Here is a 24,936-nt window from a genome sequence, read left to right on the forward strand (position 1 = left end):
GGATTTTGGCAAACGTTTTGCCGGATTTTTTTCCAAACAATTATGTTGGTTTGTTTTTATTTACCCCAAAAAATAAACAGATGAACTGTTACAACCACATCAACGAAAATTTTACATTGTGCGAGATTGTACAAGGGAGATAACTGCAGGCTTACCTGACTGATAGACAAGTGCATCCTTGAATATATTTTCATAATCCTCAGTTCTTATCGTCTCTGTGTCACTAGCTTTAAGGTTGTCAAGGTAACCACCTAGAATGGAGAATTTCATAAAAAAAATATATAAAAAGTCTATGTATTTTTTAATTATTAATAGCACTTCAAAATATTATCATGATTATAATGCTGCAGGAAAACGGTCACCTTTTCATGGAATTTGCATCAAAAACAGAGTGTGACTTTTGAAACCTCTGCATTTTGGTTTCTCATATATTACAGTTAAAAGTGACGTTGGCCTCTCATAAAGTAAGTGACTTTTAATTTGAAAAAACAAAGTATTAGACTGTATACGAAAAAAATATTTAAATTTTGAAGATTTTTTCCTAAAAAATGCCTTTTTAAAATCCCAACATTTAAATTCCATGCAGTCTTAAAAATACATTTTTAACATTTGGCAGTATACAGAAAACTTTAAAAACAATCTTTGCTAAGAGGAACTTCACAGTGTATTCTATGGTCAAATTACACAATAAATTCCCCAACAAAATAACTTCAACAATTTTGATCAGTATAATTAAACAATAAAACATATGTAGTTGACGTTCAGTATGGTTTCATGATAACACATGTATTAATGTTCAGTATGGTTTCATGATAACACATGTATTGACGTTCAGTATGGTATCATGATAACACATGTATTGACGTTCAGTATGGTTTCATGATAACACATGTATTGACGTTCAGACTAGGTTGATCTTTATACATTCTAGCACGGATATAATAAACCAATACCACTATTCATTAATGGAGACCAACAGCATCGATTTTCACAGGTAATTAATTTCAAAATCTGAATATCTCAAAGGAAAAATCTCACGTCATGTATAAATAATTATATGGCGTATAGCAGATACAAGCTGAATACCCTACATGTACTGTACATGTGGGTTCTAGGAGCAACTTGTAGACTGTGTGATGATAACTCTCAATATCACATGTAAAAGCATCACAATCACCTAATATACTGAAGATCTAGGCCCCTTTCGTGCATCTGGTTCAACCAGTTGAAAAGTTTGAACCTGAAAGAAAACCACAGGCGCATTTCTGAACCGAGGCTGACCTCAGGAATATTCGGCACCTGTAGATTGAGGGGTCCAGACGTGCCTGGCCAAAACTAAAATGCTGACTATTGCTAGTTTGCGTTATTTCTTTATAAAACAAGGTCAATCCACGTGTAGATTTTAAGATAAGTTATATAATTTAGTGGATGCTTGAAAGAAGAACATATTATTCTTTATGTATTGTTATTTATTCTCCGAAACTGTGTATTTTTGAGCTCTGCCTACAGATCGGTCCAAGTGCGTTCGTTTATCGTGGAATATTTCTGCGCCACCTGAACCGTTTCAACCGGGATATGCAAACGCGACCTTATTTTGCCTATATACAAATAGGTGCAATGTACAGCATTTTACAATAGAAAAAAAATCGTTCAGCTTCAACTGTGTTTTTCAAAATATGTCAGCATAATTAGTTGTGCACAGATGTAAAGGATAAGTTTAAGAAACCTGTATCTTTTTCAGTCCGCCTCTATTATATATATATAATCACAGCACAGTATAAGTATTTATAGGAATTTTGCTCAATTTCACACTTCAAAATTGAACAATATTTAAGCAAGTTATCGTGTGGAAATAACAGGTGTGGATGGAAGGAAGCTCCCCATACCATAATACGTCCCAGGAAAGTTTTGATAGGCTTATAGAAATGATAACAAAATAATTGTTTAAGTTGTACAAAGGAAAGACACACCACAAACAGAGAAAGGTGATGAAAACTGCCTTCCATCTTTAAAGATGATAAAAACACACAAAACATACAACGAGAAAGGAAGTGAGTGAGGATATACTCTCCCAGTTTAACCATTTATATGGACCACGACACCGACAATTCACACCGTTTTACTTGATATACATATCATACTCTTAACATAAAGACAAACTTATATCGTGTAGAAGGTCAAACATGATTTCAACAAGAAGATATCCCCTGCTCATAGAGTACAAGTCAATATAAGAACAAGGAGCGTCATCGATATCCCCTGCTCATAGTGTACAAGTCAATATAAGAACAAGGACTGTCATCGATATCCCCTGCTCATAGTGTACAAGTCAATATAAGAACAAGGAGCATCATCGATATCTCCTGCTCATAGCGTACAACTCAATATAAGAACAAGGAGCGTCATCGATATCCCCTGCTCATAGTGTACAAGTCATTATAAGAACAAGGAGCGTCATCGATATCCCCTGCTCATAGCATACAAGTCAATATAAGAACAAGGAGCGTCAGCGATATCCCCTGCTTATAGCGTACAAGTCAATATAAGAACAAGGAGTGTCATCGATATCCCCTGCTCATAATGTACAAGTCAATATAAGAACAAGGAGCATCATCGATATCCCCTGCTCATAGTGTACAAGTTAATATAAGAACAAGGAGCGTCATCGATATCCCCTGCTTATAGCGTACAAGTCAATATAAAAACAACATAAGAACAACTAATTACTGGTCACTAAGTCACCGAGCCATTGAAGCTTGAAATGTAGGTTAAATTCAACATTCGCAACATGCAATCAGTAGAACCGCCCAAGACGCATCAATCATGAAAGTATTGAAGGGGTAGCAGTTTGAGCCGGGGATAATAGTAAACCCTCAATATTAAGGTAGTCTATACCTCCTGTTAAACTCATCACTAAGGTATTCTGTCTAAGCTAAATACAGGTAACATGCAGTAATTTTTTAGGACGTTCATCATCATGAAAGTATTGAAGGCGTAGCAGTTTCAGCCGGGGATAATAGTAAACCCTCAATATTAAGGTAGTCTATACCTCCTGTTAAACTCATCACTAAGGTACTCTGTCTAAGCTAAATACAGGTAACATGCAGTATTTTTTTAGGACGTTGTAGTACAGAGATGCACATCCTGGTTTATCTATATTAGCATATTTTACCCACGCATTCATACAGATTATACATAACACTGAAAATGTAAGAACCTAAAGAGGGCAATACACTTGTGTCTATAAACAATCATGAATCTAAAAGCTGTGTAGAAATAGTATTGATAACATGCTTGAAACGTTCAAAATAACTGCTGGACTGTGATGGCCAACAACTCTCTGTATTTGAGAAGGCCAGGCCTATTTTGCTAGTGGGCGTAAAAAATTCCTGGAGGCCTGAAACTTCAAACAAGTGCTGCTTGTTTGGACCATAAGAATTTTAGATGAATTTCTATTATAATAATGTGGTTGTTGCAAATCTTAATCATGATACAATTTATAAGGTATTTTTTTGCTAGTTTCTAATGTTTGTCAAACTTTTGCAATGATAAGAAATAAAAAATAATAAAAAAATAGAATATGAACTTTTCTTTACATGGTGAAATAATCATGCACTTAAATTGTAACATTAGCTTATGGATAAAAAAAATAAAAAAAGGTTCAAACTCAAACACAGACATTTTATTTTGAAGGAATTCATGAAATGTGCATCACACATTAAGAACCTACTCGATAATAGTTGAAAGAATTTTTTTAACAAAATCATACATGTACTTACATCGGTCCAACTATTAAGACATGAAGGGGCATTAAATACTAAACATTTTTTTCCAAAAGCAAACAAATTTCTCAGGTCCCTTTAAGGTTTGTTATATAAACATATTTTCTTGTATAATTAGTATATGTCTGGCACCTGTGTATATTAAATATAAATTAAGCATGTACACCATGAATATTCAAATGGAAATTAGAATACACATATGAAGTGAGAAATTGATGCCAAAAATAAAAATAAGAAAATATTTTTTTAATACATATGTACTGGAATCACAGTAACAAATTTTTACACTAAAGTACATCAGTGTATTCTATAGACTTGTGATCTGGATTAAAGTGGTCAGACCTGATACCCAACTCCACAAAGTGACCAGTGGAACTGTTATAATCCCCTGGTATAAACACATACAATCACCATTATCCTCAGCTTAATCCTTAAAGAGTCAGCAATGACCATGATTTAATACTTCTCATGTCAAAAGTCAGAAGCCCCAAAACCGCCACCGGTCACTCTCATAGCCCTTGACCACTCAGAGGTACATGTAAAGTGGTCAGTAAGCTGTACACCTCTACCCATGGTAGTAACACGATTTATACTGACCTTTCATACGGCTTGCTGTCATAATATAAAGATGGAGTTAAATCCTGTCAGGACAGTGTTTGATTTGTCACAGAATCTAGAGGGGTCAATTTTTAACTAACTACAAAGGCTTAAAGAAGAGGGACTGATAATCCAAGTTATACAGTATACTTGAAACTGTTCACCCTACACCAATTAATTTTAAGACTGTCTACCAGCCCCGAAGTTTTTATGAAGAATTTCGTGGCTATATTTTACTACTAGCATATCTCCCCCTAGTTCGAGAATTTATGATCAGACATCCAAATGATCAAAATTATTAGATTTTTATTTTTTTTCTAAATACTCCCAGTAATTCAATTTTCTAGAGATGAGGGGCAAGTCTAACCGATTCAGTCACTCCAATTTTACAAGATACACTCTACCATCTAACAAGACACAGAAGCAATGGTATCATTTCAGGACCAATAAGTTATTAAAACATTTTTTTTTTAAATTATGTTAATATTATCGTTTTAAGTACCTAATTAGCTCTTTTACATGACTGGATAATGAAAATTTGTTCCTTATCTACAAATGCTATTTTTATTGTCCTATAATAAGCCAAACGCCCTTATATGGAGTCAGACACAAGGGGCTTTTTTAAAGTATGAATATCTTAGATATATGAGGATGTCATTCTTTATTTTTTTACCTCTAAAGGACCTTATTGCAATTCAATACCTCATCATTTTAGCATTCAAATTTATGAATGTACACGTATACCATCACTCACCTTTCTTTTTACGCAAGATGGCCTTGAACTTTGCATCCACCTGTTGAGCAGTTACGGAGTCAAGGTCACTCGGTGCTCCCGTCTTTTTGCCATCATCTGTCAAATTTTTGCAAGCGGCCATGTTAATTATTGTATCAAATCAGAAACCAGTACAGATATGAATAAATCATCTTATCTCACGGCCGAAATCAAATTTCTCCTTTTATGGAATTCTTCATAAAGATACAAAAGCATGTTCACTTGTGATCCTCCGTGACTTTTATTTATGAAAGATGTCAGAAAGTTTGAAAAATCGTCATTTCATCGCATCATCAAAATTGGCACTGTTGAATAACTGCACAATACAGAACAAAATTTTACTAAATGTTTCAGTATGCAAACATTTCATTGTTTAACCTTAAAACAAGTATTAGTGCTCAATTTTATCAATGAAACCTAATAGACGATCCAGTCTTTGTAATCCCATGAAAAATGTGTGTGAGTCAAGTTTATGCACAGGTTGATAGAGAAATCAAACTTTTACAGGTTACACGTAGTAATGTTTTGTCCAATTTCTCTCCGAATGAATGGTTTTGTTGACGAATCACAGAGGTACAAACACTGTTCACTAGATGGTAGAAATCTAGTTTCATATAAATACAGATTAATTGTGTCCCTTGTCAAATCCCACAAACACATCAATGGCTTTGCAAATATAATATACACAGACACATTTCTCCAATCTGTACATACATCAATACATCTATGCATTAGTTCCTACAGTATATCTATACTTCAAGTGAACTATATTCAGTGTGTATGCTTGTCCACAGTGAATATGTCAAATCCACTATGCATGCAGATTTTTGATGTAGATTTATATATGGCCTGGAGAGTATAACGGTATGTGGTTTACTTTAGTCTGTGAAATATCTATTTGTAAAGGGACAAACAGGCGGTACACCACAACAGCTATAAAAGTGAGTCTCTGTACGGATTATATAAGTAGGGATTAAAGACTTAAATCTCTCCCACCCCAATACACAGATCCGATACTCGATCGTCAGCCTTTAAATTTCTTACTCTGCAGAATGTCAACAGAGGTGTTTGGTATCAGTAGAGATACATCATAGAGTCCCTGTCGGGTTTTATACGATGTTTAACTGCTAACAGATTCCGTCAAATTTCTTACTTCTTAGTCAATGCATAGAGGTGTTAAAACATTGTAAAAATCTTCAAATCTCTTTCAGTTTTTACAAAAATAAACATGCATCTTTAATTCGGTTCAAAAGCCTCAAATTGCCAAAAAAAAAATATCTGACCGCTCTCCAATTTTTCGTTTTGTGGATTAACTTTTTAATCACGGTAATTAATTATCTCCCTTGAAATTGAAAATCTTCAAAGGTAAAAATGTATGATAATACAGGACCTACACCTGAAAGTTATCCTACAATCTCTAGGACCAGAATACAAGGAGATTGGCCAAATATGTGAGATATTTCAAGGTAAATACTGGACATGTGAAGTATATATTTGTACAGGTAAATTAGTCGGCAAGTCACTGAAGGTGCCAGATATCACATTGTGTGGAATAAGATAAGAACTGTGATTCTGGATATTGGTCAAGTTTACACATAAACAATGTTTGAACCCTGGTATGATTGTGTACACTGTGACTCATATTAGAGTTTTCTTGAATCTTTCCATGAACAGTGAAACCTTCGATATTATGTCCTTCGTATAAACCAACACCTCACTTTATGCCAACATATCTCAAGGTCCCTTTTCCTTTTTTTGTTAAGAATTCCTTTTTATGTTTGCTCCCCATTTTATTGCCAAACCTCTTTATAATGCCTAAATTTCTCTGGACAAATGGTAACAGTATAATGAGTTTTTACTGTACTGTAACATTGTTTTGAAGTTGGGAGGTCAAAGTTTTAGGGTTTCTGCTACATCTTTACTAGTCGACAGTCGTATATAAGTCTCTTAGAAAGAGGCCAATAAATTTCAGAGGTCTTCTTAGATTTCTTGCGGGGTTTTTGGTCTATAAATATAACAAGTAGTAAATTTAAACACCTATGAAATCCAAGTGCTAAAATGTGTCTCAAAACAGCAAGAAAAAACAAGTTCCTTATTTTAGGGAACCGATAATAAAAATGAGAAGTACAACAACAAGAACTATACCATAGCTTGACTTAATCTGCTGATGTGAAAGGAGGTCTCAAATCCAATCGGAACAGTATACAAGAACTTTAATTGGTGCATTCATAATTTATCGCAATCAATCAGCACAAAAAGTGCTAAAATAAGACTAGCCCTAAAATGTGTTTGTTTAAAGTGTTCGAGTGTTCTTATGTCAGCCTCACTACTGATCGAGTAGTATCCAGCTCACGATCTTGCCACAATACAGATAGGTACTAGCTTTATATTCAAAACATAAAAGAGGCCTTATCCAGGTTGAATGTTTATAATTTTCACTGTTCTGAATATACTTCACAAGACTTTTACCATCACTGTAGTGGTCAGTGGTACCAGCTCCAACATCGCTGTAGATCTCCGCTGTTCCGTTGATTCGGGGCAGGTCCCCACCCTCAGACAGGTTGTCGTGGATACTGGCTGTCCCCAGTCCTGTATCTGTCCCGTCCTTGCTTGACATACTCTTGTGTGACCCACCTGAAACATGAGACTTGAATTAAGTATTGCTCTGCAAAACTAAGGTCCCTTTCACTTATCTGGTTCAACCATTTCAACCAGCTGAACCTGAAATGGAAATGGCTGCCACAGATCTAAACTGAAGCTTATGCATATACTCCTGGAAAATTTGGCACATGCATATCGAGGGGTTCAGATGTGCCTGACTGAAACTAAAATGTTGACTATTGCTAGATTGCATTATTTCTGCATAAAACAAGATTCCGTGCACACGTAAGGAAGAACACGTTTTTTCTTGATACACATATATTGTTCGTCATTTATCATAAAATCTGAAATAGTGAACGTTTAGCTCTGTCTATAAGTTAGGCACAGTTCTGGTCCACGTGCATTCGTTATCACAGAAAATTTCTGCATCACCTGAACTGACTTTCAATCAGGATATGCAAAAGCAACCAGGGGTTTTTTTTGGCAGTAATTTATCTATGATGGTATATACTGACCAGAGCGAGATCCGTCAGAACCTTTAGACCTAGAACCAGGCTTGTGTAACACTGTGCTTCCTGTTGTTGAACTCTTCAAAACAAAAAATAATAATTGGTAAGTTGAAAAATGTCTTTTCAAATACAAGGCAAACAAAATTGATTAAAAAATTAAAGTTAAAATAAACAAGAGGCCCAATGGGCCTGTATCGCTCACCTGGTATTAATCTCACTCTTGTTATCTTAAAAGTGGACTAAAATACAGCTACAGGCAGAATATCAGTGTTTGATTCATAAGAACCTATTAAAAGATTTAAACATATGACGCCTGTGACCTTCGAATGTCAAACAAGGACATTAGGCTGAACAGAGTTAATAGTCTTCTAACCCAGCATGCTTCTGGCAAAATATCATTATCCTGGACCTTTTGGTTATACAGAACAAATCATTTAAAGATTTAAACATATATTGACCACTGTGACCATGAATTTGGGCAAAGGTCATTCACTTGGTAGTCCTTCATCCCAGCATGTTAATGGCCAAATATCATCACCCTTGGCCTTTTGCTTATTAAGAAGAAGTCATTCAATGTTTTTTTAAACATATTTGACACCTGTGACCTTGAATATATATGTCAAGGTCATTCATTTGAACAAACTTGGTAGTCCTTCATCCCAGCATGTTACTGGCATTATCCTAGGCCTCTGGGTTATTCAGAAGATGTTGTTTAAAGGTTTAAAACATATTTGACCCCTGTGACCTTGAAAAAACGATAAAGATCATTCATTTGAACAAACTTTGTAGCTCTTTATCCCAGCATGCTCGAGCCAAATATCATCACCCTAGGCCTCTTGGTTATTCAGAAGAAGTTGTTTAAAGATTTTTACATATTTGACCCCTGTGACTTTGAAAATGGATGAAGGTCATTTATTTGAACAAACTTGGTAGCCCTTCATCCCAGCATGTTACTGGCGAAATATCATCACCCTAGGCCTCTCGGTTGTTCAGAAGAAGTTGTTTAAAGGTTTTAAACATATTTGCCCTCTGTGACCTTGTATATAAGTCAAGGTCATTTATTTGAACAAAATTGGTAGCCCTTCATTCCAGCATGAAATTGGCCAAATATCGTCATCCTAGGCCTCTTGGTTATTCAGAAGAAGTTGTATAAAGATTTTTACATATTTGACCCCTGTGACCTTGAAAATGGATGAAGGTCATTTATTTGAACAAACTTGGTAGCCGTTCATCCCAGCATTTTACTGGCCAAATATCATAACCCTAGGCCTCTCGGTTATTCAGAAGAAGTTGTATAAAGATTTTAAACATATTTGCCCTCTGTGACGTGACCTTGAATATAAGTAAAGGTCATTTATTTGAAAAAACTTGGTAGCCCTTCATCCCAGCATGCTACTGGCCAAATATCATCAGCCTGGGCCTCTTGGTTATTCAGAAGAAGTTGTTTAAAGTAAAAAGTTGACGACGGCTGACGGACGGACGACGGACGCCACACCATGCCATAAGCTCACTTGGCCCTTCGGGCCAGGTGAGCTGAAAATATATTCACAAACCATGTACTATTGTACATCGACTTTTTTCATATAAATGTCACATACATAAATTATTGATAATAATCATTATAAGTAAACTATAACATAGCTGTCAACTCTCATTATGAGGGAGATTCCCTCATTTTGACCAAAATGTACCAATCTCCCTCGAAACTCCTTCATTTAAGTCCAAACACACACAAACTCAAAATCTACATCCTGTACTGGTCAAATAATCTCCCAGCTACTGCAGGGTATGTGTAATAATTACAACAGGTCTGTCTGAATCAAATGAATGCTTTTTGGAGTTGTTTAATGAAACATAACAAGAGGCCCAAGAGGGCCTGTATCGCTCACCTGAATATTTAAGCAGTCATAGCAAAATATTCTCATTAAATATTATATTGCACTAAAAATATTTCCCTCGTAAACTTTGTCGGTTCCATCTGTTGAAACTCAATTCCTTCTCAAATTGGTTAGCTCTATTCCAACAAGCTACCAGCCAAATCTTATGAATCCATTCCTTTTAGTTCTCAAGAACAAATCCATTAAAATGTTGTTGACCTCTGTGACCTCTAAAGTAGGTTGAGGGCATTTTCATTTGCAAACTTTGGTGAGCTCTATCCCATTTTATGCCTTTTAATTCTTCAAAAGAAGCTGTTTGAACTTTTTGACATATTTGAATGCTGTGACCTTGAAAGTAGGTCAAGGTAATTTTCATTCTCAAACTTTGTTGGGCTCTCTATCCGTAGGAAGCCACCAGCCAAATATAAATATTATATATCTTTCAGTTCTTCAGAAGACGCGTTTGAAGTGTTTGACACATTTGACCCCTGTGACCGTGAAAGAAGGTCAAGGTAATTTTCATTCCCAAACTTTGTTGGGCTCCATCCCAGGAAGCCATCAGCCAAATATGAAGATTCTATACCTTTCAATTCTTCAAAAGAAGTTGTTTGAAGCTTTTGACATATTTGACCCCTGTGACCTTGAAAGTCGGTCAAACTAATTTTCATTCTCAAACTTTGTTGGTCTCTATCCCAGGAAGCCACCAGCCAAATATAAAGATTCTATACGTTTCAGTTCTTCAGAAGAAGTCGTTTGAAGTGTTTGACACATTTGACCCCTGTGACCTTGAAAGTAGGTCAAGGTCATTTTCATTCTCAAACTTTGTTGGGCTCTCTATCCGTAGAAAGCCACCAGCCAAATATAAATATTATATATCTTTCAGTTCTTCAGAAGAAGTCGTTTGAAGTGTTTGACACATTTGACCCCTGTGACCGTGAAAGAAGGTCAAGGTAATTTTCATTCTCAAACTTTGTTGGGCTCCATCCCAGGAAGCCATCAGCCAAATATGAAGATTCTATACCTTTTAATTCTTCAAAAGAAGTCGTTTGAAGTTTTTGACATATTTGACCCCTGTGACCTTGAAAACAGGTCAAGGCCATTTTCCTTCTCAAACTTTGTAGGGCTCCTACCAACAAAGATTTCAGCCAAATATCATGACTCTAGGCCTGTCGTTCTTCAGAAGAAGTTGTTTAAAGGAAAAGTTGACGGACGGACGGACGACGGACGACGAACGACGGACGCCGCACCACGGCATAAGCTCAAATGGCACTTCGTGCCAGGTGAGCTAAAAAGGGAAAGATAAATTGAGTAAAGCAGTTTCAGTCGTGTTTCACGCACTTTATCCCTCATTGGAAATATGGAATGAGGAAAATCTCCCTCATACGAGGTTTCAGAGGTTGACACGGATGCTATAAGGAAAGAAATTTTAAACATCTTACCGACTGTGACTGTGATCTATTAAGAAAGGATAACTCTGCATCAATTTTGTCGAGAATCATGTTGCCCGGGTCGAACTTCCTGCCATTGAGAGATTTGGCCATGATGATAGCTTTCTGTTTCTCTCTGTTTAGGTCATCATTTTCACCCTCGGAAATCCCTAGAATAAAGATTTAGGCTTATACTGTAAAACTTCAACTTTAGAGACTACTGTTAAGAGAGATCAATCTTCGTGAGTGTTATCCCCTGATGAGAGATTCTCTTATGACAGATTGTAATTTTGTATTCACGTGATGAGACCACAATGATACCTGTAAATTTTATAAGAACTAAATGGTATATGTGAATTGTGTTAGAATAAGAGTATATGCTATCTTACACATAATACCTATGATTTATGTTAGAGTTAAGGAAACATGCTACCTTACACATTATACCTATTATGTTAGAGTTAAGGAAACATGCTACCTTACACATAATACCTATTATGTTAGAGTTAAGGAAACATGCTACCTTACACATTATACCTATTATGTTAGAGTTAAGGAAACATGCTACCTTACACATTATAACTTTGCCCTGTGTTAATTTTGCCCTTGACATAAAATTGCTTGGTTACTTATATTCGCTGTAATGATAAATTCTCCCTTGTTACGAAGGGCAATAAAGGCGAAAGTTCAACTGTTTTGAACATTTTCCAGTATACAGTGTATAGTGTAATCCAGCTGCATTATCCACAGAAACAAATCTGATTGTTGGATATGGCACAAGAGGTAGGGTCACCAGCAATAGTTCTTTTAAGTTACCTGTTGCTGAGCCGGACTTGACACCATCCTCGTCACTCCAGTCAGCATCGTTACCATTGGGGATAAGACGACCCTTCACCATCCCATTCTGCAACAATATATACACAGGTAAAACATTGATCATAAACAAGAGGCCCATGGGCCTTAACGGTCACCTGAGTCTACAGTATTTATTTTTGTTGTTGAAATATGTACCAATTTGAGTAAAAAATAGTGTAATGTTAACTTAACTTTGTCAGGACCATGAGCTGATCATTCCTATACCAATTTTAAGTGAGATCGGCCTATTAGAACTTAGTAGCAAAATAGCGGCCATGGCAGCCAAATTGTATTTCTGATTGACCCGAAAAATAACAACACTTTGTCAGGACCATGTTCGATCATTCCTACAAAGTTTCAGTTCAATCGGCCAAGTAGAACTTAACTTTAAGTTTAAAATAGTTTTTCAAAATGGCAGCGGTGGTGGCCATATTGGATTTCTGATCGACCCGAAAAATAACAACACTTTGTCAGGACCATGTTCGATCATTCCTACAAAGTTTCAGTTCAATCAACCTAGCAGAACTTGACTTTAAGTTTGAAATAGGTTTTCAAAATGGCGGCCGTGGTGGCCATATTGGATTTCTGATTGACCTGAAAAATAACAACACTTTGTCAGGACCATGAGCTGATCATTCCTACAAACTTTCAGTTCAATTGGCCTAGCAGAACTTGACTTTAAGTTTAAAATAGGTTTTCAAAATGGCGGCCGTGGCGGCCATATTGGATTTCTGATCGACCCGAAAATTAACAACACTTTGTCATGACCATGAGCTGATCATTCCTACAAACTTTCAGTTCAATTGGCCTAGCAGAACTTGACTTTAAGTTTGAAATAGTTTATCAAAATGGCGGCCGTGGCGGCCATATTGGATTTCTGATCGACCCGAAAAATAACAACACTTTGTCAGGAACATGTTCGATCATTCCTACAAAGTTTCAGTTCAATCGGCCAAGTAGAACTTAACTTTAAGTTTAAAATAGTTTTTCAAAATGGCAGCGGTTGTGGCCATATTGGATTTCTGATCGACCCGAAAAATAACAACACTTTGTCAGGACCCTGAGGCGATCATTCCTACCAACTTTTAGTTCAATCGGCCCAGCAGAACTTGTCTTTAAGGTTGAAATGTAAAATGTTAACGGACGACGGACGACGGACAACGGACGACGGACGACGGACGACGGACGCCGGACGACGGACGACGGACGACGACGGACGAAAACGGATAGCAATAGGTCACTTGAGCTAAAGCTCAGGTGACCTAAAAATGCAGGTTACATACAGGTAAAATACAGGTAATATAGATAACATACAGGTAATCTTAATAACATACAGGTAACAAACAGGTAGCATACAGGTAACATACAGGTAACAAACAGGTAGCATACAGATAACATACAGGTAACAAATAGATAACATACAAATAACACACAGGTAATATACGTATGTAAATACAGGTAACTATCATGTAACACACTGGCAAAATAGGTAATATACAGGTACCATACAGGTAACACACGTATTCACAAATAACAAACAGGTTACATACAGGTACCATACAGGTAACACAGGTATTCACAAATAGCAAACAGGTTACATACAAGTTATATACAGGTACCATACAGGTAACACAGGCATTCACAAATAACAAACAGGTTACATACAATTTACATACATGTATCATACAGGTAACACAGGTATTCACAAATAACAAGCAGGTTACATACAAGTTACAAACAGGTATCATACAGGTGACACAGGTATTCACAAATAACAAACAGGTTACATTCAAGTTATATACAGGTACCATACAGGTAACACAGGCATTCACAAATAACAAACAGGTTACATACAATTTACATACAGGTATCATACAGGTAACACAGGTATTAACAAATAACAAACAGGTTACATACAAGTTATATACAGGTACCATACAGGTAACACAGGTATTCAAAAATAACAAACAGGTTACATACAGGTACCATACAGGCAACACAGGTATTCACAAATAACAAACAGGGTACATACAATTTACATACAGGTATCATACAGGGAACACAGGTATTCACAAATAACAAACAGGATACATACAAGTTACAAACAGGTATCATACAGGTGACACAGGTATTCACAAATAACAAACAGGTTACATTCAAGTTATATACAGGTACCATACAGGTAACACAGGTATTCACAAACAACAAACAGGTTACATACAGGTACCATACATGTAACACAGGTATTCACAAATAACAAACAGGTTACATACAATTTACATACAGGTATCATACAGGTAACACAGGTATTCACAAATAACAAACAGGTTACATACAGGTACCATACAGACAATATGGAGGCATCCAAAGGTGATTAAGAAGTCTGTATAACTTCTGTTTATGATGAAAAAAATAGCAAAAAAACACACACTTTTAGCAAAGAACATACATGTTATGGGACAAACATTATAGTATCCACTTATATCCCAGAACTCTAACAGAGGAACCAAGACTGGATATGTTGTATCCAGTAAAATCTGAAACAACATTTAACTGTCAATGATGAACATGATGACACAGATTTTCCAAAGATGATGTTCAAGAGAGTCCCACTGTTATTTTTGTAGACAAATATCAAAACATAAACAACATACTTCCTGCTCTGTCCTAAAGACACTGCATGGTGACAATAACAGAACCCCCACAACAACTGTAACATGTCTGTAATGTGTGTTTATTAATATTCCAGATTTTCTAGTCTGAACAGGTTTAAACTACATGACACATTTGTGCTAAATTACATTAAGCTTCACAATTCCTGACATTTAATTTTCATTTTTTTTTATCATTGCTGTACGCCTTTAACTATTCAACATTTTTCATGTTAAATGATAGATCCTGTTAAATCTCAAAAGAAGTTTGTTTCGTTTCTGATTCTATTAATCAAGAAATTATGATGAATACAATTTTTTGCTTTACGTTTTGTAAGATAACCATACTTGATATATTAGGTTCCCTTGTAATGTGAGATGTACACACATACTAATTAAACCAGAGACTTTTTTATACCCCGACAGAAGATCCTTGGAAATAAATCAAGTGTCGATAATTATCCTTGAGACCTCAACAGCATTCTACTGAATTCAACATCAAAGAATGATTTAAAATACATTCCCTGTATTTTTCTACTCTTTAATTTCTCGAGAAGAAGCTAACATACACAAAAATCAATCTTTTAAAAGGAATACTGGTTGATCAAGTCTTATTAGCTTCAATAAAATACAGTTTTAGGGTCAATTTTCATAATATTTGAAACTAAAAACAAAATTTGAAAAGTTCTGGGATTAAAAAAGATCATCACGTGACCTGACAAAAACTCATAAACAGTCATATTTTCGCAAACACTAATAAAAAAAATGTCAGTATAAAATTTGAAATGCTGCATGCTGATATAGGGTTAGTAAAAAGAGGTCTTGTTATCGCTGATGTGTCAGCGATTAACGAGAATAACTCACTGATAACACACTTTCCTAAAGTGAGAAAACCATTTTTGCAGAGGCAATTTAGGAATTTGTATTCAATATTATGTCAAAACTTTTTTCTAGGCTTTTTAGTATCTATAACATATTGACAAGGTAACAATCATGTTCAGATCTCCTAATAAATCAATGTTTACAGTCTCAATATTAAATATTAGAGTTTAGAAAGAGTTTATTAACAGAAATCTTGGTCTTAAGACTGAGTCTGTGAATTCTGGGAGGGTTGATAAGAATGTCTGTTTCATGGGGATGACGGGAGTCAATAATGACTGCCCCAAGACCTAGATTTTAAAACCATTGTCAGCTTACTCAATTATGAAAGAATATGGATTCTTATTTCAAAATGGCTTTGGCCAATACTTTTTAAAACTGCATCTATTTTTCATCTACAGAAGGTACTAATTAAAAAATAATAAGTTAAAATATTTGATATTACTTTTAAAAATTATCATTAATATATATAAATTATAATTATAATGTTGTTAAGCTGACTAGGCTTTGATGTCACCCGTATATGTAGACGTAAGTTCAATAGTACCGGGGATAGATACCTCACCTGGCGAACATTCCGACAGATCATTCATTCTTATCTGACGAGATTTTACACTTTAAATGCGTTAATCACCGACACACTACGCTATCTCACCGCGGGGATACATATCTGTATACGTGTCTCAGTAAGGTCCTTGGTGTATACGGAAGAGACATGGGTTCATTAAAGAAAATTTGGTACATTCAATTGCAAAATGCACTTATAAAAATTGAGACTCAACATTTCAATAAATTCTTAACTCTCTTTTCAAAAAACACCAGTTACTTCTGAATGCAGTTTCAAATTTAAAAAGACAATTTTGAATTTTAGATTTTTTGCAAAATTTACCATCAATATTTTCACCATAGGTTTGTCAATTCAAACTTTAACATCTACAACATTTAGGTCTGGGAATGTGAGCTCTAACACCTGGCCAGGATTACCACCTCCTGACACACAGAAGCCTTTCTAAACCGAACATCACTGGGACCCAAATTTCTGTTTGAAAAAGACATTTTATCATCATTGCACAAATGTAGTTATTTATATTTTCTTTTTAGTCTGGTCTGGTTTAGACAGATCTACGAATAAAACAGAGGTAAAATGAAGTCTGAGAACTATCTTGGAACTCTTATAGTGGTAATGTAATCTTTTGATTATACTATGATTACCACAGAATGTTCTCTGATGGTTACCAGTAACTGAACAACTATTACACAGATCATACTTAGAAATAAAAAGTATACCCAGGTAGTTGGGCCTAGTTAAAAATCTGATTTATAATTAGACATTATTCAAGATTAAACAGGAATAGAAAGGTATAATATGGAAGGTCACAGTACCCTAACAGTTTAAAGTTAAAACTGAAAAGTAAGCACTTATTTGACCTTTGACTTTGAGGTCAATGTCACAGTAACCTAAAAGCAGTGCATTTTACACAATCTGTGAGCGATGCAGGCATACTCAAAAATGTCATCAAGATATTTTTATCTGTTTAAAAGCTATGGACTGGACTTAGAATGTTACTGAAGGTTTTGCACTTATTTGACCTTTGATCTTGAGGTCAAGGTCACAGTAACCTAATGACAATGGGCTGCATATTGTCTGTGTGGGATGCCTGTATACTGCAAGTTTCTTCATGATATATTTAATAGTTTAAAAGCTATGGCCAAGAATAGATGCTACTGAAAAGCATGCACTTATTTGACCTTTGACCTAGAGGTCAAGGTCACATTTACCTATTGACAGTGCATTGCATATTGTCTGTGGGTGATGCAGGTATACTGCAAGTTTCATCAAGATCTCTTCAACAGTTGAAAAGTTTTTGCCTAGACAAAAAATCATTAAAAGAACTGGAAGACGATGAACCAGTAGAAAAAGAACTGGAAGAAGATGAACCAGTAGAAAAATAACCGGAAGAAGATGAACCAGTGGAAAAATAACCGGAAGAAGATGAACCAGAAGAAAAAGAACTGGAAGAAGATGAGCCAGTAGAAAAAGAACTGAAATAAGAAACAACTACTAAATATGTTTCCCTTCTTTAGAATGGTTATACATTTGTATTGTACAACAATCAACAACAACTTTGGGACTGTAGATAGTTATTTCCTCTAACCACTGAACCACTGATCGTCTGGGGTTTCTGGATAAACATGATTTGGCAAGTATAGTATTTCTCATGTAAGTTGTTGGTTGAAAATATCTGATAAAATCATGTCAATATCAACAAAGACCTGTATCAGCCTTTGTCTGAAAAGGTTCCGTAGTATAGACACTGTGTCCTCCCGGCCAACAGGACAATCGTAAGTCTGTGGCCATTATGTCTGTAACAGGTAGCTTACAACTTTCACACTGCCCTGTTTATTTTTTTCAATGGTCTTGACGCCAAGTCGACAGAGGTTAAATATCTGCTCAATATAAATAAAGCTTTCTAGCTACGCACAGTGACATGACATTCAGACGTAGATCCCCCTGACAAATTGGCTGAGCTTGTTGTCTGCCGCTCGAGTAGTTTATCACAACAGACATTGTATTGACCTGCGTGAGGTCTGATTACCAAAATATAGATCCGTGATAGGATATTGATAAGACTCACATTTCACGGTCAAATCAAAAATTCCTTTGTCAATACACAAGACTGTAAATCTCTCATCCACTTCTCTGTTAAGTTTAGACAAGTTTTAGAAATTATCAAATACCACACTTTTGTGTGAGTTTATATGTTAAAATCGCTTTGAAATACCCAGCGAAACCTACAAGTGTATAGTTTAATGACATCTGACATTTGTACATGGTGTTATATACAATACAATTTTATTTCCCAATAAGATTTCTGTTTTGGTCTCGACCCGACGACTTTATTTAATATCTGACAAATGGCCCAGTCAACCTAGATATCAATGAAGACAACTGTCACTGCAGAGAGACATGGATAACTGTAAAATTCAGAAATAGAAATCTAGTTTTGGATCAGGATTTGATGAGAAAGTTTTTGGATTTTATTTACTAAGACAGAACGTTATATGGATGCACTCTAGCATGATAAATTACTGGCCTGGGCTAATTAAGGCTAAGGGTACCTCTTCACAAACTATAATTGCCATGAAGAGTTCTAATTCAGCAAATGTTTTTCTTGGAGTATTCTCCTTTAAATAGAGCAGATAAAGCAACACAAAGGAGTATTTCTTGCTTATAACTATAGTTACTTCCCTTGACAAAGCACTCATCTTTTATTTTGATGCTTTGCATTTGCGATATTATGGAATACATTTGTGATTGAATATACCTGTAATTAACTTAACTTAATTTACTTGTGATACATTAACTTGTAATTGAATTAACTTCCAACTGAACTTCTTAAATTTGTGATTCAACTAATTTGTTTAGGAATTAATTAATGATTGAATTAACTTGTAATCCACTATTTAATGTTTATTAAATTAACAGCCAATTAAATCAACCTTTGATTAAATCTAATCTGTCATTCTAAAAATCTGTCATTAAATGAATATTGAAATTAAATTAACCTGTTAATAATTAATTAACCTGTCGTTTATGTGAGTGGGGAGATAATGTAATGGTGTAAATAAAATCTACACTTAAGCCAAAAGTGAGGTAACGGGAGGGGGTAGTTAGAAGTAGAGAGAAATATAAAGATCCCTAATATTTCAATGAGAGTCAATAGTCATCGGAGTGTTCAATTCTGATATGGTAATACATGTAGTAGTAAAGGTAAGTGGAATCAATATACCGCTGGTAAGTAACATTACAAGTGAAAATCTGAGTAGTAAGTCAGTAGGGGAGGTAATTCAGCAGTTTCCACTTTATACAGAAATGTAACGGGCTTTACAAAGTCTACGCCACTACACCAACGTACATACACAGTTTAATATTTCCCAACAATATTTGTACAATGAAGGGTATCTAGACTCGTTATCGTCATGTTGTCGTAACCTCAGTCAGAAACACAATACATTATTGATATTAGATTTTATCATTTATTTGAGAGATAAACACTTTCTCTTGTTACGAAATGAAGTTTTTCAGTCTATATTGACAAACACATGTCATTAGTTTTGCATGACTTTTATACTGAATATTCAAAACCTTATTAGTTTACATGAACATGAAAAAGAAAGGAATTATTTTTTGAAAGTTGAAACAATTCACCAAATGCACTTGTGTTGGGATTCTAAACTGTCGTCGGAAGAAAAGAAAGTTAAAAACATTTGAAAATTTGGAAATATAAAGAAAAGAATGTCTTGGTATCAAGATGTTTGATGTTCTGATATTGACATTAAGACATACAAGGTGTTCTGGTGTTGACTCTTGTCCAGTTTATACCTGGGAATACCAACTGATAAGATTTAATCCTACTTGATATGAATCAACATGAATGTAAACAGAGTGACCGCTACCAGCAGGCCAGTGGTTAGTTAGGAACCTCTGAACTCATTCACCCCTGAAATTTCATAATGAACTATTCCACCCTTTGAATTGGAGGAGTTCAAACGAGTCTCAGGGGTGAATGGGTTAATATTTCAAGTATCTGCAACCCAATGGTTCGGTATACTGGTCGTCACAAGGGTATAGAGAGTATGTTTAGCATGCTAATCTTAGAAGAATTATCACCTAGTAATCTCTAAAATAGCAATATCAGGGAGAAACAATTTCATATATCTTAAATTCTAACACAAAGCACATGTTGAATATGTGAAGTAGCATAACCAGAAAACAAATCACTAGAATAACATATATGGTCACTAGAAAATATCCTAGTTGACTACATCCTAAACTCTAACACAAATTAGAGATATAATTTATACGGTAGTATAATGCTATCACGCTAACACAGATAACAGGTACATGTGTACTGTTCATTATGTGTAAAGTAGCATACAGCCTTAACTCTGACAAAAATCAGAGGTCTGATGTGTAAGGTAGTATATAGCCTTATCATCCACAAAAATCACAGGAATAATGTATAATGTAGCATAACTGTAACACAAATCACAGGTATAATGTGTAGGTAACATATAGCCTTAACTCTAACACAAATCTCAGGTATAATGTGTAGGTAACAAATAGCCTTAACTCTAACACAAATCACAGGTATAATGTGTAGGTAACACAGAGCCTTACATTACAAACCGTTAGATCAACAATCCCGGCCAATGGTCTCCCCCTACACAATATTTACCTGTTTAAACATAAACTGTATTGTTCACACTGAACAGATCTGATGTACCCTGGAGGAGTCCTGACCCTAAATTGCCCAGCCACAAACCCAGATAAATACAAACAAACCTGTTCTATTCACCTCCATTGGGAGTACCTTTAATCGAATGAAAAAAGAACAGAAAATATTAACTTAAGTGAGAACGTTATCAATGCCTGGGAATTAGTAGGTAAAAATACTGGCATAACTGATACGTTTAGGACTAAGTGTTACGAAACAAAAACAGCTTAATGACCAACAGTTTGTTGACAGCTTTTTCAACTTCAGAAGAACGCAGTTGCCCTAAAATAGTGTAAAAAAGATATCATACTTCAATCACAGAAACAATACCTTTTGAAAGCAGTACTGCACAAGCTGTCAGGTTTAAATATTAACTCAAGATGACAGAAAACCTCTTGAGCAGGAGCAAATTGCTAGGTACAACTTTAAAATTTGCTTTCAAATAATGTTTTGTTCAAATTCAATATGTATATATATATACACGGTACAAATTTAAGCATTATCAAAAAAAATGAAACTTATCTATATCGACATCCAGGATGACTGGGTCATTTGTCAGATATCAAATAAGTTGGTTGGGTCAGGACCAAAAAAAAATATCTTTCTGGGAAAAAAAGTGTTTTTGTTTAAAAATGTCCACTGTCATGTTCAATTCACTATCAACAGAAATAACAACTAAATCGCACCAAGGCCATAGCCTACAGGGAAGGAGGCTCCCCCCATCCCCCATTCTGGATATATTCCTGCTTATAATTCTACAGTTTGTGCCCCAGACAACGCCCATGTACACTAATGACAAAGGTACCCTAACTACTAAAGCCATACAAATAGCAGTCACAGTAATCATAACAGTGAACAGTCTTTTGCAAACCTGCTATGAAAGGAACAATACTTTGCCTTGATAGAAGCATGCAATACTGCTGTTGTAGTAGATATTGTAGAAATACTGCCATCACAGCAGTAATATTGCTATATGATAGAAAAAAAACTGCTATGATAGCAGAAATATTGCCATGATAGAAACAATACTGCCTTGTAAGGAGCAGTATTGCACTTTCAGAAATCAACAGCATTATTTCAGTAGTACATGTAGAACTTTTCAGTACATGTAGTTGTTTTGCTAGAGAAATATACAAATACTGCCTTATGCCTACAGAAGTGTTGCTGCAATCAAAGTCCACACTGACAGACAAACAGTTACAAATATGTGACCCCTGTGAAGAATATGTGACGGGATAGAAAACCAACAACAGAGGATCAGTGTGCCTGACTAGGATCTGAGTGATGTAAGTCTCCACTGATCCTGGTTGATCCTTTAGTGTTTACAGAGGATCATGGACAGGCCTATATCTCTCTTCCTTGTCTTCCAGATATCATAGCAGACATAGCCAACAGACCCCTCCCCACCCCTCCCAAAGTACATACCAGCAGGACCTCCAATATACATAGCCAACAGGCCCCCTCCCCACCCCTCCCATATTACATACCAGCAGGAACTCAATATACATAGCCAACAGGCCCCTCCCCACCCCTCCCATATTACATACCAGCGGGAACTCAATATACATAGCCAACAGGCCCCTCCCCACTCCTCCCATAGAACATTACGGCAGAAACTCCAATGTACATAGCCAATAGGCCCCTTCCCACCCCTCCCATACAACATTACAGCAGAAACTCCAATGTACATAGCTTACAGGCCCCCTCCCCACCTTCCCTAGTACATTTCAGCAGAAACTCCATTGTACATAGCCAACAGGCTCCATCCCCACCCTCCCATAGATCTTTACAGCAGAAACTCCAATGTACATAGCCAACAGGCTCCATCCCCACCCTCCCATAGTACATTTCGGCAGGAACTTCAATGTACATAGCTAACAGACCCCCCCCCCCCCCTCCCATAGTACATTTCAGCAGGAACTCCAATGTACATAGCCAACAGGCTCCGTCCCCACCCTCCCATAGATATTTACAGCAGAAACTCCAATGAACATGCATAGCCAACAGGCCCCTCCCCACCCTCCCATAGTACATTTCGGCAGGAACTTCAATGTACATAGCTAACAGACCCCCTCCCCACCCTCCCATAGTACATTTCAGCAGAAACTCCAATTCACATGCATAGCCAACAGACCCCTCCCCACCCTCCCATAGTACATTTCAGCCGGAACTCCAATGTACATAGCCAACAGGCCCCTCCCCACCCTCCCATAGTACATTTCAGCAGGAACTCCAATGTACATAGCCAACAGGCCCCTCCCCACTCTCCCATAGTACATTTCAGCAGGAACTTAAATGTACATAGCCAACAAGCCCCCTCCCCACCCTCCCATAGTACATTTCAGCAGGAACTCCAATGTACATAGCCAACAGGCCCCATCCCCACCCTCCAATAGATCTTTACAGCAGAAACTCCAATGCACATGCATAGCCAACAGGCCCCTCCCCACCCTCCCATAGTACATTTCAGCAGGAACTTAAATGTACATAGCCAACAAGCCCCCTCCCCACCCTCCCATAGTACATTTCCATTGTTTGTGGCAAACAGCAACACACTAACAACCAGCACCTCCCACCAAAGTACATCAAAGCAGGAATTCCTGTACAACTACTGCAAAGTTTAAGCTGCTTATCTCAAAATTTTAGGAAAATCCTGAAAACTGGTTTTAGACAGATCTGGTTGTCATTTGCATGGGCACTGTATATCCCTACCAAATAGTAATACACAGTACATATACATAGGAAATTATTTGACAAGGAATTACACTCGTATTACCTGCAATAGGAACCAAGCCATTATCACCGGAACTGTCTCATAGCTGCATTTCACAGAAATTCCTTTACCACAACGCACCAATCTAATTTTCCAGATGCACAAAAAGGAAATTTCACTTCGCTCTTAAAACTTTGCTATAGCAAAATTAAATAAGACCTTCAAATAATATTTCTGTCCACTGAACAAAGTTTAAGCAAATCTAAAATCACAATGAAAATTAAATCTGTTTGAATTGTTTCCAACTTACAGGCTTACCTATGGTAGACTGCACCTCCTTGTTTTAATAACTTTGAACGCTTCCCAATAGTACTTATTAAACTGACCAAGCCAGGCAGTGGGTGAAAACTCACCTGTGATCTGAGGTACTAGCAAGATGTCTGAGCCAATAATTCAAAATTACCTGGACAGGTAGCGTTACAGTTGGAGAATAAAATTGAGGATATTTATGACCCCCCTTCCCATTACTTCAATACTTCATACCATTAAATGCTTGAAAAGAGCCCAAATGGATTTTCTAAGGTCCTTGAGAGGCAATTACACAGGTTAGCTAAACGTCCAAGGTAGCCAATATTGCCTGCTATAAATATACTCACGCAGGTATTTCGTCCCGATTTTTCTTTAGTTGGAATAACATGAAATATGATATAAAAATTGGAACAAGTTTTTTAATACAACTCCTGTGCAGAGTCCTACATAGACTTGGACAAGTCCATGAATATCAATTTTCAAAGTGTTTAACACAGCTACAGTGAACTCTGTCTGAACCGGAAACTGTTGGAGCCACATCATTTGTTCAGTTTGTGGAGAGTTCCAGTTTATAGAGTGCCTTCTAGTGTTATACATTGTCATTGTCAGAAACAAATTCTTCGTACTCTTTAAACAAGAGTCCAGATTCGAGAGGTTTCGGTCTAGAAATAGTGCACTGCATAAT

The 24,936-nt window shown here is 36.2% G+C and overlaps 1 protein-coding gene across 9 annotated transcripts in view; it reads right to left on the minus strand.

Moving 5' to 3' along the window:
• LOC110462203 (myosin-3-like) overlaps nucleotides 1-24,936 on the minus strand; it is a 133,212-nt gene that overhangs the window by 88,154 nt on the left and 20,122 nt on the right. For 7 of the 9 annotated variants that reach the window (XM_021516055.1, XM_021516056.1, XM_021516050.1 and 4 more), the window contains exons 2-8: nucleotides 12,382-12,469; nucleotides 11,578-11,735; nucleotides 8,268-8,340; nucleotides 7,621-7,785; nucleotides 5,134-5,229; nucleotides 4,380-4,394; nucleotides 156-251 (exon numbers count right to left, since the gene is read on the minus strand). In XM_021516055.1, the coding sequence (XP_021371730.1) occupies nucleotides 156-251; nucleotides 4,380-4,394; nucleotides 5,134-5,229; nucleotides 7,621-7,785; nucleotides 8,268-8,340; nucleotides 11,578-11,735; nucleotides 12,382-12,469 (691 nt within the window). Of the gene's footprint in view, nucleotides 1-155; nucleotides 252-4,379; nucleotides 4,395-5,133; nucleotides 5,230-7,620; nucleotides 7,786-8,267; nucleotides 8,341-11,577; nucleotides 11,736-12,381; nucleotides 12,470-14,869; nucleotides 14,988-24,936 lie in introns of those variants that run through there. The other 2 variants (XM_021516054.1, XM_021516051.1) reach the window with 2 other exon arrangements.

The sequence above is a fragment of the Mizuhopecten yessoensis genome, unplaced genomic scaffold (assembly GCF_002113885.1).
Source record: "Mizuhopecten yessoensis strain PY_sf001 unplaced genomic scaffold, ASM211388v2 scaffold10759, whole genome shotgun sequence".
Lineage (NCBI taxonomy): Eukaryota > Metazoa > Mollusca > Bivalvia > Pectinida > Pectinidae > Mizuhopecten > Mizuhopecten yessoensis.